This window comes from Hordeum vulgare, chromosome 3H, assembly GCF_904849725.1.
Source record: "Hordeum vulgare subsp. vulgare chromosome 3H, MorexV3_pseudomolecules_assembly, whole genome shotgun sequence".
NCBI classification, from domain to species: Eukaryota; Viridiplantae; Streptophyta; class Magnoliopsida; order Poales; family Poaceae; genus Hordeum; species Hordeum vulgare.
The window spans coordinates 564,126,140-564,144,126 of NC_058520.1; the positions used below are offsets into that span (position 1 = coordinate 564,126,140).

General features: G+C 49.9%; 2 protein-coding genes across 2 annotated transcripts; one reads left to right on the plus strand and one right to left on the minus strand.

Annotated features, from left to right (window-relative positions):
• The first annotated feature begins 216 nt into the window (after positions 1-216).
• Positions 217-2,956, plus strand: LOC123445121 (MADS-box transcription factor 2). The gene is made up of 7 exons (XM_045122057.1): positions 217-618; positions 1,036-1,102; positions 1,384-1,445; positions 1,527-1,626; positions 1,721-1,750; positions 1,858-1,902; positions 2,454-2,956. The coding sequence occupies exons 1-7, from the start codon at positions 431-433 to the stop codon at positions 2,589-2,591; spliced, it is 630 nt and encodes a 209-aa protein (XP_044977992.1). The 5' UTR covers positions 217-430; the 3' UTR covers positions 2,592-2,956.
• Positions 2,957-3,008: 52 nt separating this feature from the next.
• LOC123445120 (probable receptor-like protein kinase At1g11050) lies at positions 3,009-5,339 on the minus strand. Its single transcript, XM_045122056.1, has one exon. It carries the CDS (start codon positions 5,091-5,093, stop codon positions 3,168-3,170), a length of 1,926 nt encoding a protein of 641 aa, XP_044977991.1. The 5' UTR covers positions 5,094-5,339; the 3' UTR covers positions 3,009-3,167.
• Between the last annotated feature and the right edge of the window lie 12,648 nt (positions 5,340-17,987).

Consider the following 17,987-nt stretch of genomic DNA (forward strand, 5'->3'; position numbering starts at 1 on the left):
AATTTACTGGGACCATAAAATATTTTACGGAATTTGTTTTATCGAAACAAAAACCATATCATAAAAATACGAAAAAACATTTTACGATACCTTAAACTATTTTTTACGATACAGGATAGAGGGGATCTTGGTAGAGATACTCCCAAATCAAATCGGACCAGCCAGCGGAAGGCCGAGCCAAGCAAAGCAAACAGAGCGCTTGCCGTTTCCGGCTCCTACCCCTGAACCACCCCGAAAGCCCCCTCATCACCATTCCTCTTCCTCCCATGGCGGCCTCCTTTACTCCTCCGCCTCCCCCTTCCCCTTCCCCTTCCCCACCACCACCACCACCACCGCCATTCCCCAATCGCACCACGCCCGCACCGGCCCCCAGAGCGCCCGAAGATACGAACCCTTCCTGGCGCCGCCGGAGGAGGAAGGAGGGAGAGGGATGGGGCGCGGGAAGATCGAGATCAAGAGGATCGAGAACCAGAGCAACCGCCAGGTGACCTTCTCCAAGCGCAAGAACGGGATCCTCAAGAAGGCCAAGGAGATCAGCGTGCTCTGCGACGCCGAGGTCGGCGTCGTCGTCTTCTCCAGCGCCGGCAAGCTCTACGACTTCTGCTCCCCCAAGACCTCGTGCGTGCCTTATCCTGCCCCTTTCCCGTCCTCAATCTCGCTTTTTAAGGAGCACTTTCCTCGGCTCTTTCGTTGGTAGCGTACTGTTTGTGACTTGTGCGCGCTTTAATTTTGACGTTGGGTTCTTCGCTGCTTCTCGGTGTTTCGATGGGAGTATACACTTTTAGTCACCGCAGTTAGGTAAACTATTACCAGTAGATTCATATGCTGCTACTCGTATCAATAGCTTAGCATGAATGGAATTGGTTGGTCTGAATGTTTTCTGCTTGACTGGTTTCGTGGACGTTTAAAGTAAGTTTAAGTGGGTAGGACCAAACAACTCATACTCCCCTGGATGACATTTTTCGGAATCTAGAATCACTCGTTTAGCAATGGAACTTTATCCATGTATTTATACATCGTTTTGGTGTGACGCAGGCTATCAAGAATCTTGGAGAAGTACCAGACCAACTCCGGGAAGATACTGTGGGATGAGAAACACAAGGTAATTATTGACCTCCAAAACATATCAATGAATGGTTTTCTCGAGTTGCTTTCTTAAAGCCTGGCTGAAAATCCTGTTCCAACAAAAGTCTTTTCAGAGCTTTTTTAATTAAGGGGGTACCCCCAATTTTCAGTTCTGAAATTTTCCTGAAAATTGATAAAATGTTTTCAGAGCTAGAATACCACTTGTATTTTGTTGAATCGGCTGAGTGGAATGACTTGTAGTTCAGAAAAAAAAACAGTAGAATGACTTATCACTGATGGACACATTCAATGTTTCAGAGCCTCAGTGCGGAGATTGATCGAATCAAGAAAGAGAATGATAACATGCAGATCGAGCTCAGGTAATTTCTTGGACTGGATGTTTCTTTTCTCCTTGGATATCCTAGATACTGAGATTGCAATCACCCATTGTGATGGTACAGGCACTTGAAAGGTGAAGATCTAAACTCGCTGCAGCCCAAAGAGCTGATCATGATTGAGGAAGCACTTGATAATGGGCTGACAAGCCTGCATGAGAAACAGGCATGATAACTTTTTGATTTGTTGGTTGAAATTATAAGCATTATCACTACTTATATGTTTTGGTTTCTGATGTTGCTTAATTCTCTTGGTGCAGATGGAGCACTATGACAGGCTCATGAAACATGTATGGCCTAGTTTTGCATACATGATTATGTGCTCTGCATATTTGTTGATCATAATGCAATTCTTTCACACTTTGCCCTCATCCATTGTTTTATTGGTTAACTGCAGGGTAAGATGCTGGAAGATGAGAACAAGTTGCTGGCCTTTAAAGTGGTAAGTGACCTAGCAGATGGCTCATTTGTGGAGCTTCTATTGGAATAAGCTGCATCTGTTTTCGCTGAAGTTAATCAAATAAGCTAAAAACTATATTTGCGGACTGTTTAAGTGCTGATTGTTTTTCATAAATTTTTGCATGAACATTCATCAAACAGTATGCATTATCGGCAGCGGCTGGGCGTAATGGAAGCTTCCATTTTCTAAAAAAAAACTTATCAAACAGTAGGCGCATTCTATGTTTTGTTAGGAACATACAAGAAATTTCTGAATGAGCTGAATGCATGCACACCCAACGATCCTTCCATCAATACGAATATTGGCAATCATTTGGTAATACAACCTGATTAACCATGCAGTCCCCACCTGGATTTTCATTGAACAAGAGACCAAAGAGCATAGAACATATAGTGGGGGATAGGGGCTGCAGGTTTACTGCATTATGCATGAGTACCATGTACAGGTTATATTTGCACTAGTTGTTACCAAAGGAATTGTGTACGCCAAAGGCTTCCCTAACCGGCTGTCTGTTTTTGTTCATCCTCATCCAGCACCAGCATGATATCGCCTTGAGCGGGAGCATGAGGGATCTTGAGCTTGGGTACCATCCAGACAGGGACTTTGCAGCCCAGATGCCGATCACCTTCCGCGTGCAGCCTAGCCACCCCAATCTGCAGGAGGACACCTAGGTTGCTAACCCTCCCCGCCACTCCATCGAATGATCTTATCCACCACTGGCTCGAATGTCCATCATGCATTTTGCCAGCTGTATCCTTCGTTTGTTATCTGTTTGGATGAACAATTGAACATGTTATACATAGTAGCTTGATGATGTGCCGATACAGTCAGGCTCTAGAACGCCGCCCAGACGCTGCCTGCTCCCTCTACCGATCTGCCCTCACTGTAAGTTTGCACCACCGCTGGAGCTGAAATATCTGTAGACTGGTATTGTATCTGCATGTTGTTTCCCTGATCACCGCAGTTGCCGGACGGTGAATAGTTTGTAATGACAACAAAAACAGTGTGGAAAATCTTGATTTGTTGTGAACTTTTATCTCATTCAGTATCTTTTTACATGTTTCATTCGGCATTTCAGCACAAGGTCGTGTGGTACACAATCCATTTTACAACAAGAAGAAAAGCTATAGTACAATACTCTGAACTTCAGTTACAAGGTGTAGTACTGCAGTATGCAAATTATGGAAGTATACATATGAATGATTGCCGTCCACTCGAGTTTCAGCTTCAACCATCAACACTACTCCTCACCTGAGCATGTCGCCGAAGTCCATGAACGGGCCGCTCAGCACCGACGATGCACTGAAGTTGCCTTGGCCTTCGTCGAACGGGATCCTCTGGCCGTACGGCTGCGGCCGGTCTGGCAAGTCCGGCACGTCCACGTCACCCTCCAACATCCTCAGCGCCTCCGGCATGGTGGGGCGGCACGCTACCGTGACGTGCGCGCACAGGATGCCGACGAGCACGAACCTCTCCATGGCTTCCACGGTCGCCCGGCACTCTTTCTCCCCAAGCAGAGCCTCTGCGAGCACCTCCCTCGTCCGGCCGGCCTTGACGAGCGTCCACGCCCAGTCGGTGACCAGCACCATCCCGGACGGCTCCGCGAGGTCCAGCGCGGGCCGGCCGCTCATCACCTCCAGCACCAGCACGCCGAAGCTGTACACGTCGCTCCTCTCCGTGAGCTGCCCGTACAGCGCGTACTCCGGCGAGAGGTATCCGTGCGTGCCGGCGACGCGCGTCGTCAGGTGCGACTGCCCCTCCCGGCTCCGGCGTGCCAGCCCGAAGTCCGCCACCCGCGCCCGCATGTCCTCGTCCAGTAGTATGTTGGTCGCCTTGATGTCCCGGTGGTAGATCCCCGGCTTCACGCCGTAGTGCATGTACTCCAGCCCCCTCGCCACGTCCAGGACCACGCTCCTCCGCTGCGCCCACCGCAGCACCGCCACCGCCACCGCCCCGTCCTGCTGCTGCTGGAAGATGTAGCGGTCGAGCGAGCCGTTGGGCATGTAGTCGTACACGAGGAGCATCTGCCTGCTGCCATGGTCGTCCGGGTCGTCGGCGTCGGTGATGCAGCACCCGCGCAGCGGCACCAGGTTCCGGTGCCGGAAGTGGCTGATGATCTCCACCTCGTTGGCGAACTCCTCGTCCCCGCCGTCCACGTCCGGTTCTAGCATCTTCTTGACGGCCACCACCGACCCGTCCGCGAGCACGCCGCGGTACACGACACCGAACCCGCCGCGGCCGATGATGTTCCGCTCCGCGAACCCGCCGGTCGCCTTCGCCAGCTCGCGGACGCCGAACAGCACCGAGCCGGTGTTGGGTCGCTGCCGCGACGGCCGCCGCTCACCGGACAACCCGCGGTTCTTGCTGCTGATGTCGTCGTGCCGCTTCGTCCAAGCAAGCAGCGCTATGAGGGAGACGAGGAGGACGGAGGCGATCGGGATGACGGTTGCCACTGCGATGTTTGTGTGGGTTCTGGAGCCGGAGGCAGGCGAGGCTGTGGGTGATGGGGTGGAGAGAGCGAGGCCGAAGGCGCATGCGGCGGTGGCAGGGGAGGTGGGGCCGGCGGAGTTCGACACGCCGGCGGCATAGAGGGCGGTGAGGTAGAAGCAGTTTAGGGAATTGGAGGTTTTGCCGGCGGCAGCTGTGAGTCGAGCCAAGGCATGGATTCCGGCGGTGAGGCAGCCGTAGCAGAGGGACATTTCGGTGAGGTTGGAGCCGCAGGAGGAGTTGAGCTCCCCGGCGGCCACGTCGCCGACGGCGGCGACATACTGCGCGGCGGTGGTGACGCCGGCGCAGTAGGACGGGGAGATGGCGAACTGGGACGCGACGGGGAAGCAGGCCGGCACGAGGGAGCGCGGGAGCGAGAGCGGCGGCGAGGCGAGCGCGTCGGAGAAGGCGTGGATGCAGGCGGCCGAGGCCGGCGCGGACGGGAGGCGGAAGAGGCCGGTGGCCCGGAGGCGCGCGGCGAGGCCGATGCCGAGCACGGAGAGCAGGGTCATGCAGCAGGCGGTGACGTTGGACACCGGCGGCGCGCACGGCGCGCGGTCCCACGGGAACGTCCGCACGTAGCCCAGGTCGAGCGGGCACGCCGGCGGCGAGTTGACGGCCCCCGCCGCCGCGCGCAGCGCCAGCACGGCGACGAGGAGCCGGATAAGGCCCGCGACGGTCGCCATTGGTTTCGGCGGACGAGCAAGCGGCAGAGCGCGAACGTAACGAAAGGTGTGAACTGGATCAACTGATGATCCAGTCTGGTAAATTGCTCGGAGTCTATGGCTTGTGGGGGCAGCCTGACAGCTCGGCGTGGGACCCACGTGGCAGTGAGCGAGCGATCTTAATTTCAGTCTGAATATCTGAGATGCAGGAGAGAGCTTATGTAGAGTGTCCTAGCTAGGTTGGTCAACCCCAGGTTAAATAAAAGCTCAGCTGCCTGGGCACAGTTTCTCTTGAGGGTTGGGGCGCCGTACTGATAGCGGCAGGTCGTCGCTCATGGCGAGGATCATGAGAGAGTTGGTTCCATGTGCACTTTTCTCTCACGGGGCTCGACACCTTTGCAGCGGCAATTTGATGTGATGATAACGATGCTTGATCAGGCACAAGAACTGGCTGATAGTTTATCATGTCATCATGCCATCTGGTCGCCCATCTCCAGTTATCATTGCTGCGGGGTGCGTTTGTGAGGCATTGCGGCGCTCGGAAGGAAAGCACAAGGCCAACTCCCATGCACGACTTAAATGGCCAGGTCGTGTGTCGTGTCCGTTTGAGGATAAAAGGACGTAAAATCCGGTCCAATGCATGGGAACAAACGAACATTTGTTTATTTTTCGTTTATTTTTGTTTCATTCACGGTCTAAATTTAAGCCGTGTTTGCGTCGAGAGGACAACACACCGATGAATGAGACGCGTGCCTTTATCCTCCCCTGGGCCGACCATCGGGGATACAAATGCCCCCATTTTCCTCCCCCCACTCAAAATCCTCCCGCACCCCCTCACATGCCTCCGCTATGCCCTAGAAGAAGCATGGCGACTTGGCCGTCGCCGTCGTGAAAAAGAGCCCGGAAAAGTTGCGGCCGGAGCTCACGCGAGAGGAGCTGGCGCACCTCGACCGTGAATCAATGAAGCGGAGGGGACGGTGAAATGCTGCAAAGGAGAAGAAGGACGTGGCCGAATACGCTACCAAGGTCGCACCAAGAAGATAGCCTTGCTCGTCGGTTGTTCGGCCTTGGCATTGCCAGTCGCCGACCTCCTCCGTAACCCAGAGACGCCCGGGGTTCTCCACATCACGGCTGCACGGCCAAACCCGGTTCTCAACGTCGTCAGACGACATTGCGATCACGCCGGCCACCCCCTCTATCCCGCCCGTCATCAACCTCGACGACATGCCTATGACTGGCCACTCGTTGGATGGGATGCCCCGGAAGTAGGCCTGGTGCATTCCTACGCCACATTTTTGGCGCATCCAAGCTGTTCGACGGAATGCCAGCCCCGACGACACCGCCCAAGGACCCCAGGTACAACCATTTCATGCAATACGACATCTACGAGGTCAATGGACATGCTTTCCATGTTGATGGACAAGACAACACTTTCAATGAAGGCCATGCTTTCGATCCCGATGAGACACAAAGCCAAGATGGCCGCTGCCAATATGGTATGGACGAAGAGGAAGAGGCCGACGACCATGGCAACTCATAGATGAGGATGATGAAGACCTCTATTGCGAAGATGACGAAGAAGAGATCAACATTGTAGATGAGCCATTGATCTTCATCGATGAGCTCACCCAAAAAGTTGTGGCACAAAGAAGGGGAAGAACATTGGCACCAGATCATACAACGAAAAATAGGACACTTTGATTTACGAGAGTTGGATAGAGATAGGCCAAGATCCCCAGACCGGTGCCGAGCAAAAGGGAGTCATCTTTTGGGCGAGAGTTCAGAAAACCTTTCATGAAAGGAGAAAGTTTACGCCCTACAAGCTTACGTGCACCCGTGGCATCAACTCCATTCAAAAGAAATGGGGGTTCATCCAACAAAAGTGCAACAAGTATTGTGCCGCGCTTGACAACGTTGAAGCCCGTCACGTGAGCGGCCTAGGCATGGAAGACTTTGTATGACATCTCCTCTTGTGCATTTTCATGCAACGATGATGTTTGCATTATGCGTCATTCTTGCATTATGTGTCATTCTGGTTGCGGTCTTATTTTTGATTGTGTATGCATTTCAATCTTTGGAGGCCTTTAAGGCCTGCCATAAGAATAAACCGTTCACTCTCATCCATTGCTGGACGCTCATCAAAGATGTCCCAAGTTTAGAGATCAGATGCCACTCTAATGAAGAAGAAGAAAGGGAAGGCGTCTGTGGATGGGGAAGAAGATATGGCCAAGAGGCCGAAGGGCAAGAGCAACTCGAAGATCGATGAGAAGCATGATGCAACATCCTTCACCTTGCAAGAAACTTTACAAGTCATGATGACTCAAAAATAAGTGCGGAAGGAGAGGAGGAGCAAAGGAAAGGATGAGAAATGAAGATATACTTGGAGCTCCAAACGAAGAAGCTTGAGATGGAGGAGGCCGCCATGAGGAGGAAGCTTGACATGAAGGAGGCAACCCAAGTGAAGAAGCTCGCGATCGAGGCCACCATTGCCGACAACAAAGCAAAATATGTAGATCTTTCTATCATGAGCGTGGACTTGAAAAACATGTCCCGAAAAGAAAGAGTTGGTATGCAAACCTACAAAACAAGACGTTCGACCAAGACGGCCTAGAGTAGGGAGGCCAGACATGTGACCGTGAACTATGGTCGTTCTTTTTGGAGTTTGGCTAGTGTCTCGGTTGCTGACTTTGTTGCCGGCGTGCAATACTTGTTCATTTAGGAGGTTGGCGAGTGTGACGGCCGCTGGTTTTGTTGCCGACGTGCAAAAATTGTTCATTTGGGAGGCTGGCTAGTGTGTCGGCCGCTGGCTTTATTGCCGACGTGCAAAACTTGTTCATTTAGGAGGGTTGTAACACCCTGGATTTTGCCAATTTCTTTTTCCTTTAATTTTAATCTGGTTTTGCCTTTTTGAGGCTTAACGGTTTTGAAACCTAAAGAGATTACCCTTGATTTCTTTTTCCTAGTGGCTTGCCAACCTTCAAACCACCCAAGACCTAGCCATTTCCATCTTGAGCCTATCCCAATATTCTTTTCCACGGGAATATTCCTTTAAAGGAATAATCATGTTTGCCTTGTGTTGTGAAGCAACCCGCATCTATATCTCTCCAAAAATTCCCAAACAATTCTCATAAATCTCTTGGGTCATATCTTCCTCAGATATGACAAAATATCTCCTTGTCATGTTCAAAAATATTCCTCAAAAATTCATTTTCTGATTCTGCCCTATCTGCCAAGTTGTGAAGCAAGTACCCTTTGTATTTGCTTGATTGCTCTCAAAATTTGTGGGCACTCTTTCCTAGCCATATCATTGCCTCATGCCAAAGTTCAACTCAATGTAGCTAGTAATTATTTCTTGGCAAATTTCCAAAGTTTCTGATCCATAAGAAGCTTTGTGAAGCAAGTGCTAGCTAGGAGTGTTCAAATGACTTGAAAATTTGCCATCATCTCAATATGCTCCAATTATGCCTCTCCACCAAATTTGAGCATCACACCTTCAACCATGTAACCATAGCTTCAAATCTTTGTCTTTGGTCATTATTTGGATTTGTGAAGCAACTATATTTTACCAGGACATTCTCCTATCTATAAAACCTCGCTAAACCAATTTTGAGCCCATTTTATCTAGCCAATTAATCCCAATAATTCTTCTAAGTTTATGTCGAGAGAGATACTGTGTGAAGGAAGTGCCACTTTGGCTTATCAAGATGGCATGAAATTTATACAGCATCTCCATAACCCCAAAATATTTATCTCCTCCAAGTTTCAGCTTCATCCAAGAAAGTATGTGAGTGCCACATCAAAATCCCTATTCTGGACCAGATTAGCTAGTTACAAAGCAACCCTGTCAAATATTGACCCTCTGATCCTCAAACTTCCCAGGTTTGTAGTCCCTCCTACCCTGAACCTCCCAGACATGGTAGTTTGCTCTTATCTCTTTCCTGTTGACCACAATATTAGTGCCAAGTTGGCTACAACAAACTTATAGTGACTTTTTCCATCTCCCCAGTGACCCCTCTTCTGATCCATCACTTCCAGGCCGCCTTTGGGACCAAGGACTCCACCCCAGACAAGGTGTGCCAGCCCCTCTTGTCCTCTCAGTGCCAGTGCACGTGGTGACCACGCCTGTGGCATGCAATAGTCGTGCTCTGTGCAATGGAGCCCTTGGTGTGGTCGATTCCTCCTCTCCCTCGAGCTCTAGTCATGTCCAACAGCTCCCCATCGTCGCCCTCTACCACCTGGACCCCTCTCCCCCTCTCAAGTCCATCCTGAGCGGTGTTGTAGCCGTGCCCGCGACGTGGTCGTCCCTGTCGCTGTCGAGTCCTGTCCTCGAGCTCTCTCAAGCTTGCTTGAGCTATCCCCTCCCCTCGTTGAAGCTCCCCGAGGCCGCAAGCTGCCAGCCCCGCTGTTGTAGAGCACCAGGGTGTGGCTAAGCCCGCCACGGCGGCCGAGCTCATCCACTCGCCGTCGGGCGCCCATTTAAAGGCCGTCCTGGAGCCCCTCGAGCAAGGGGGCAGCTTCCTCTCACTCCCAAAAGCGTCCTTGGCCATCCAATCGAGCTCCCGAAGCTCCCCTGCCCTCGCATTGCCGCCATGACCGCCACCGGGCTCCTCCAAAATTGGAGCAACCCGAGCCCTCTCTCTCCCTCCTAACCTCACGTGGAGAACCCCTCGTCCCTGGCGCACCTCCCCATCCCCTCGCCTCACCGCCGGAGGCTGTGTGGCCGTGTGCTGAGATCTGGTCGCCGCCGCTACTCCCGGTCGCCGTGAGCCGCCGTTGCTCTGCCCCTCTCCGGCGTCTGCTGCTGCTCCAGGCGGGAGCAGCGCCTCCCTCCGCGCCCGCTGATGGCTTCGCCCCTGCCGGAGGTGGCCGGAGCCACCGGGGGAACGTCGCCGGCACCATGACCCTCCCCTGCCCCGTCCGTTCTATCGGTGCAAGGCAAGAGGAGGAAGAAGAAGATAGGGGGAGGAGAGAGAATGAGCGTGGGCCCCAGGCGTGAGTGGCCCAGAGCCGGCCCCGCCTTGCCACGTCAGTTAAGTGGAAGCGCCTTTGGACGTTTACGTTTTCGTAGCAGGAAGGAGAGGCCAACTTAGCTGCCAGGGACCCCGTTGTAAATATTTTTATTTCAAACAAGTCCCTGCCACCAAAACCTTCATATCTTTTTACCCGTAACTCCGATTCCAGTGATTCCAAAGCCCACGTCTTCGTCTCGTCGAGCCCGACAAGATGGTATCATTTACGACATGTGATCACACAGTGGAAATGATCATGTTGCCCTTGCCGTAAACATCCCCTCCTCCGGGAGAGAACTGTTTCCGACGATTCTTTCCGCGAACTTCTCGCGCTTCTTCCCGGTGGTTCCATCATCCCAGGCAAGCCACAACTTTCATTTGATTCATTGCGTTGCAATATCATAGTCTCATTAACTACTTTAATAATAAATATATCTGTTGATAGTCTGGAATGTGAGTAGGCATTGTTGAATAAATTATTACTAAGATGAGTACGTGATCGTTAGTGACTAGTGTCTTACACACTAGTCGATAACATGAGGTTGAGATTAGTGTCTATGATTATGTTGTGAATACGGATCGACATTAGTGTCTTGAGCTCATTATTTATCAGATTACTATGACGTCGGAGTGTCAGCTATGTCAGACATATTATTCGGGATAAGATACCTAGTTGGTTGATCAGAGTGACCTGTCCGGGCTCATCAGTGCAACCACATTTGCCGATATGGGACGGCCTTGACTTGAGCTGATCGCATGATCTTTCACTGGTACCTCCAAAAAGGGAGGGTTATGCACGCGTGCTACCTTGGCCCGGTAGGCGGTGATAACCCTGTGAGCCAGTTGAGTTATTTGTGTCGGCGTCCTCGGTTGGGACAGTTTAGTTTGGCCACGACGGTGGCAGGTGTCATGAGGACATAGGGCCACCCAGGGCAGGACTCCGGGAGAGGATGAATGTCGGTGGTACGATGAAAGAGTCACGGGTCAGGCAAGTTTCGTTGGAGTAATGCTGGTCCACCCGAATGGGATCACAAGGTCAGTACTCCATAGTGTGGGTAAAGTGTGCAACCTCTGCACAGTGTCAAATCTATTCGAATAGCCGCGTCCACGGTAATGGACAGCCCGACCAGACCTCAGTAGATGGTCAATCATAACTATGATAGTAATGATGGAAGAACTCGTCTGAGTATGGTAAAAGTTGGTCATCGTGCCAATGATAAGTCTCAGTATCCGGTGTGAGGATACTTGCTAAATATTCTCGGTAAGATCACAAGAGTTGGGATCATCAGGGTACAGTGATAGCAGTCTGGTATAGTTATTTTTCAACTACCCCTTAGTGATAATAAATCTTTATCTGATCTTGACTGCTATGATGTTGTCTTGCCTTAATGCTAATGTTTGTTGTGAGCTTGCGAGTACATTCAAAGTACTCACCTGGCTTGTCATGCCAATTTGGAGGTCATGCCTTGATTGCTTGATTGTCGAAGATTCCGAGTTGCGAGCTAGGATGCGCGTTCCAGCCAAAGTCCGTGTGGAGTGGAGTTCATCACATCCATTGTTGTTCCGCTGCTAGTGGAAGATTTACCGTAGGCAGGTGTAGTATCGCCAAGGCGATGTGATCCATGTATCCTTGTAATCTTTTCCGTAGTAATGGTTCTGTGCCAATGGTTCCATATTCGAGAAGACCGGTCCTTGGGCTGGAATATGGGGCGTTTCGGTTTCCTCTGAGCCGGGGTGCCACAAGAGTTGGTATCAGAGCAGGTCTGGCTGTAGGACACCCTAGACCGCTCGAACGTTAGTAACCGGTAGTATGGGATCCATTTGGTTTGCTACACTTGTTTGTTGCATTTGATTGCGCATGGCATGCATATAGACTAGATAGTTATTACTAACAATGGATCTGGTGAGTGTAGGTGGCATCGGTTTCGATTCACCACATGCACTCTCCAGCCTGCTTTCTTCTTCCTTGGTGCGGTGTCATCTTCGCTTCAGCGGAGTGATGTCAAGGTGCATGGTGATGTCGATCCCTTGTCGGATTGATGCACCGGTACCACACCAATGCATTCTCTTCAGCCGCCCTATGGTCTCGATGATAGACATGCTTCTATCCCGGATCTTGCCCATCCCTCTAGCCGCATTGGCAACCCTTACTGATCTTGCTTATCAGAAAAGGGCAATGCCCGAAAACCATTCTTTTCATCGTTATCCTTCCCTGCCATTCATTCTCTGGACGAGTACGATTCTCTTCCGTACGCTTGATGATGACGTGGTCGAGACCCTGTGTTCCGACCCACGATCACCAAGTTCGTCCTTGCCATCGTGTCCATCCAGACGGAACCGGTGTAAGCTCCTATTTGGTGTAGCTTTGTTTACACCGACTCCCTTCCGCACATTGATTCACCTTCATGCACACCGCCACAACATGTTAGACCGTAGTACCGGAGTTCTTGCGAGATTTTTGTGCTTAAGTAGGAATGCATATCATTGTTGTGAATAGATGTAAAGTGTGTGCTATTACCGGTATGTGATTTTGCCGCTTTGTCGTTTGCTTCTTTCTTTGGGCCCTTGGTGTTACCTTATTTTCCCCTTATGGAAATTGCTCACCCACATTGGACTCAAAGGAAACAGTGAAGAGACAGTTATTTGGAAGCTCAGTTCAGCAAGATGGAATCTTTCAGCAGGCTGCATTATATCAGGAATATCGAGCCTGAATATAAATGTATCCTGACCAGATGAATTATCAGCATCAAGTATACATCCGTGCAACTTTTCGAGCAGCAATCATGGAATCAATAAGAAGGAAGGGATGCGTACATTTCGGGCCAAAGGTATAATTCATATACGTGGTTGAATATATTATGAGCACAATTTGAAACCTGCCACACTACGAAAGGAAGTCAGAATGAGCTATGAACTTAGTGTTCAGCAAAAAGGATAACCGAATACTCTATCGCATACCGCAAGAAACCAACAGCAGGAACATTAAGGATATATACATGCATTTAGCTTGCATATGGCAAAAGGACGCTTCAGGTGTAAGCAACCCAATCGTTCCCCGCAAGCTACCCGAAAAGCTTATGGTACAAGATTCATGTGACCTCCTCAATGTGACACGCGGATCTTTGTTCAAGACATCCATGCTTCTCCAGTAAGTTATCATAGCAAGCTTCCGGCATAAGGCATCGAGTGTTACCCAACAAGTCTTCAAGAAAGGAAAGCACTAGCGATATGGTACCCAATCTTCTTCAAGAAGCCATTCCGATCGAAGCACCAAGCACAAGCTACCCAGCCTTCCTAGACACGATACCCTGGATGACTTACAACACAAGCTAAGTAAACCCTTGTTGGAAAGGCATCGCATTCTCACTGGCACAAGTTATTCCACTGACAGTTGGCAACATATGACCATACAAGGATCAAATTCGCAACAGTTGGTCAGAAGGCAGAATAGTCAATCAAGACACAAACCTCCTTTAGGAATCAAGCACTCAGTCACAAAGACCCAATATATATGGTGGACATGTTACCCAGGTCATATGAGTTACTCATACAATGATGCCAGCCCGTTGAGAATCCGACTATTGCATGTGCTATATAAGAAGAAGAACGCCCGTTGTACACTTCAGTGAGATGACCAACAACTTATGGAAAAGCTGTATGGGACACGAATGAACCCTTGCCCGTCTTTCTTTGGTAAACGACACCACGCCTGTGTTCTGAGCTGTTTTCGGCCGTCCGGGGTGGATGCCGACTTTTATTTCTCTTGTCAACAACTGGCACGTGTTCTGAGCTGCTTTTCGGCCGTCTCAGACAGTTGCTGAGTTTCTTTTCGTAGTAGTGACCCTATGCTCTGAACTGTTTCTCGGCCGTCTTAGGGAACTGCTACTTTCTTCTTATCGACACCGTCTCATGTTTTGAGCTGCTTTTCAGCCGTCTTGAGTCGGGGTTGAGTTACTCCAGTAATGTTCCAGATCTGAGTTGTAAAGACCATTCTGGTGGCTACTGGTTTATTTGCCAGTTTTAACCAAGGGTTCAGACGGTCGTTATCCTACAGCTACAACTTATTAAGTAACATGTTCGCCAGAATATGGTACCCTGGCGCACCTCCCCATCCCCTCGCCTCACCGCCGGAGGCTCTGTGGCCGCGTGCCGAGATCTGGTCGCCGCCGCTGCTCCCGGTCGTCGTGAGCCGCCGTTGCTCTGCCCCTCTTCGGCGTCTGCTGCTGCTCCAGGCGGGAGCAGCGCCTCCCTCCGCGCCCGTCGATGGCTTCGCACCTGCCGGAGGTGGCCGGAGCCACCGGGGGAACATGGCCGGTGCCGTGACCCTCCCCTACCTCGTCTGTTCTATCGGGGCAAGGCAAGAGGATGAAGAAGAAGATAGGGGGAGGAGAGAGAAGGAGCGTGGGCTCCAAGCGTCACTGGCCCAGAGGCCGGCCCCGCCTTGCCACGTCAGTTAAGTGGAAGCGCCTTTGCGCGTTTACATTTTCCTGGCAGCAAGGCGTATACCAGAGGAAGGCGCGGCCAACTTAGCTGCCAGAGACCCCGTTGTAAATATTTTTATTTAAAACAAGTCCCTGGCACCAAAACCTTCATGTCTTTTTACCCGCAACTCCGATTCCAGTAATTCCAAAGCCCACGTCTTCATCTCGTCGAGCCCGACAAGATGGTATCATTTCCACCATGTGATCACATAGTGGAAATGACCATGTTGCCCTTGCCGTAAACAACCCCTCCTCTAGGAGAGAACTGTTTCCGACGATTCTTTCCGCGAACTTCTCGCACTTCTTCTCGGTGGTTCCATCATCCCAGGCAAGCCACAACTTTCATTTGCTTCATTGCATTGCAATATCATAGTCTCATTAACTACTTTAATAATAAATATATCTATTGATAGTCTGGAATGTGAGTAGGTGCTGCCTCTTGAGCTTGCGCTGGTTTTTCCCTTGAAGAGGAAAGGGTGATGCAGCACATGAGCAGTAAGTATTTCCCTCAGTTTGAGAACCAAGGTATCAATCCAGTAGGAGAATCGCGTCAAGTCCAGAGTACCTGCGCAAACACAAAATATCTTGCGCCCAACGCTATAAAGGGGTTGTCAGTCCCTTCAAGATTGATTGCAAAGTGAGATCTGAAGGCGGAAAGTGCAACGAAGTAAACGAGTAAGGCTGAAAATATGGTGTGAAATAGACCCGGGGGGCATAGTGTTCACTAGAGGCTTCTCTCAAAGTAGCAAATATTACGGTGGGTGAACAAATTACTGTCGAGCAATTGATAGAACTGCGCAAAGTCATGACGATATCTAAGGCAATGATCATACATATAGGCATCACGTCCGAGACAAGTAGACCGATACTTTCTGCATCTACTACTATTACTCCACACATCGACCGCTATCCAGCATGCATCTAGTGTATTGAGTTCATGACGAACAGAGTAATGCTTTAAGCAAGATGACATGTTGTCGAGGGATAAACTCAAACCAATGATGAAAAGCCCATCTTTTTACCCTTGATGGCAACAACACGATGCGTGCCTCGCTACCCCTTCTGTCACTGGGTGAGGTCACCGCACGGTATGAAACCAAAACCAAGCACTTCTCCCATTGCAAGAATCATAGATCAAGTTGGCCAAACAAAACCCACAACTCGAAGAGAATTACAAGGATATGAAATCATGCATAAGAGAGATCAGAAGAAACTCAAATAAGTTTCATAGATAATCTGATCATAAATCCACAATTCATCAGATCTCCACAAACACACCGCAAAGAAGATTACATCGGATAGATCTCCATGAAGATCATGGAGAACTTTGTATTGAAGATCCAAGAGAGAGAAGAAGCCATCTAGCTACTAGCTATGGACCCGAAGGTCTATGGTCAACTACTCACGCATCATCGGAGATGTCATGGTGTTGATGAAGAAGCCCTCCGTATCCAAATCCCCCCTCCGGCAGGGCACCAGAACGTGCCCCAGATGGGATCTTGCGGATACAGAAGCTTGCAGCGGCGGAAAAGTATTTTCGTTGATCTCTCGCGCAGTTTTGGAATTTTTCTGAATTTATAGGCGGAAGAGGTAGGGTAGACGTGCCACAGGGGGCCCACAAGCCTGCTAGGCGCGCCCCCTGGCCGCGCCTAGGGGGCTTGTGGGGTCCCCTGCTGGCCCATGCCTTGGTTCTCAAGTCTGGCGCGTATCTTCTGTTCCGGAAAAAATCTTTTCGGAACTTTTATTCCGTTGACACCGTTTAAAATCCTCCTCTGAAAAGGGTCAAAAACACGGAGAAAACAGGAACTGGCACTTGGCGCTGAGTTAATAAGTTAGTCCCAAAAAAGATATAAAAGGCATACAAAACATCCAAAGTTGTACAAGATAATAGTATGGAACTTTAAAAAATTGTAGATACGTTGGAGACGTATCAGTAGGCACTGTTGAATAAATTATTACTGAGATGAGTACGGGATCGTTAGTAACTAGTGTCTTACACACTAGTCGATAACATGAGGTTGAGATTACTGTCTATGATTACGTTGTGTATACGGATCGATAGGAGTGTCTTGAGCTCATTATTTATCAGATTACTGTGACGTCGGAGCGTCAGCTATGACAGACATATTATTCGGGATAAGATACCCAGTTGGTTGATCAGAGTGACCTGTCTGGGCTAATTAGTGCAACCACATTTGCCGATATGGGACGGCCTTGACTTGAGCTGATCGCGTGATCTTTCACCGGTACCTCCAAAGAGGGAGGGTTATGCACACGTGCTACCTTGGCCCGGTAGGTGGTGATAACCCTGTGAGCCAGTTGAGTTGTTTGTGCCGGCGTCCCCGGTTGGGACAGTTTAGTTTGGCCACGACGGTGGTAGGTGTCATGAGGACACAAGGCCACCCAGGGCAGGACTCCGGGAAAGGATGACTGTTGGTGGTACGATGAAAGAGTCACGAGTCAGGCAAGTTTCGTTGGAGTAATGCTGGTCCACCCGAATGGGATCACGAGGTCAGTACTCCATAGTGTGGGTAAAGTGTGCATCCTCTGTAGAGTGTCAAATCTATTCGAATAGCCGCGTCCACGGTAATGGACAGCCCGACCAGACCTCAGTAGTGTTGGAATTATGCCCTAGAGGCAATAATAAATATAGTTCTTATTATAATTCCTGTATCAAGATAATAGTTTATTATCCAAGCTATAATTGTATTGAATGAAGACTCATTTACATGTGTGGATACATAGACAAAACACCATCCCTAGCATGCCTCTAGTTGGCTAGCCAGTTGATCGATGATAGTCAGTGTCTTCTGATTATGAACAAGGTGTTGTTGCTTGATAATTGGATCACGTCATTGGGAGAATCACGTGATGGACTAGACCCAAACTAATAGACGTAGCATGTTGATCGTGTCATTTTATTGCTACTGTTTTCTGCGTGTCAAGTATTTATTCCTATGACCATGAGATCATATAACTCACTGACACCGGAGGAATGCTTTGTGTGTATCAAACGTCGCAACGTAACTGGGTGACTATAAAGATGCTCTACAGGTATCTCCGAAGGTGTTGGTTGAGTTAGTATGGATCAAGACTGGGATTTGTCACTCCGTGTGACGGAGAGGTATCTCGGGGCCCACTCGGTAATACAACATCACACACAAGCCTTGCAAGCAATGTAACTTAGTGTAAGTTGCGGGATCTTGTATTACGGAACGAGTAAAGAGACTTGCCGGTAAAGGAGATTGAAATAGGTATGCGGATACTGACGATCGAATCTCGGGCAAGTAACATACCGAAGGACAAAGGGAATGACATACGGGATTATACGAATCCTTGGCACTGAGGTTCAAATGATAAGATCTTCGTAGAATATGTAGGATCCATTATGGGCATCCAGGTCCCGCTATTGGATATTGACCGAG

Bases quoted from the DNA above. Each gene is read 5' to 3' on its own strand.
- LOC123445121 (XM_045122057.1), top strand. From the start codon at position 431: ATGGGGCGCGGGAAGATCGAGATCAAGAGGATCGAGAACCAGAGCAAC. The intron at 1,103-1,383 runs GTAATTATTGAC...TCAATGTTTCAG, and splicing joins TGTGGGATGAGAAACACAAG to AGCCTCAGTGCGGAGATTGA. The intron at 1,751-1,857 runs GTATGGCCTAGT...GGTTAACTGCAG, and splicing joins ATGACAGGCTCATGAAACAT to GGTAAGATGCTGGAAGATGA.
- LOC123445120 (XM_045122056.1), bottom strand. From the start codon at position 5,093: ATGGCGACCGTCGCGGGCCTTATCCGGCTCCTCGTCGCCGTGCTGGCG.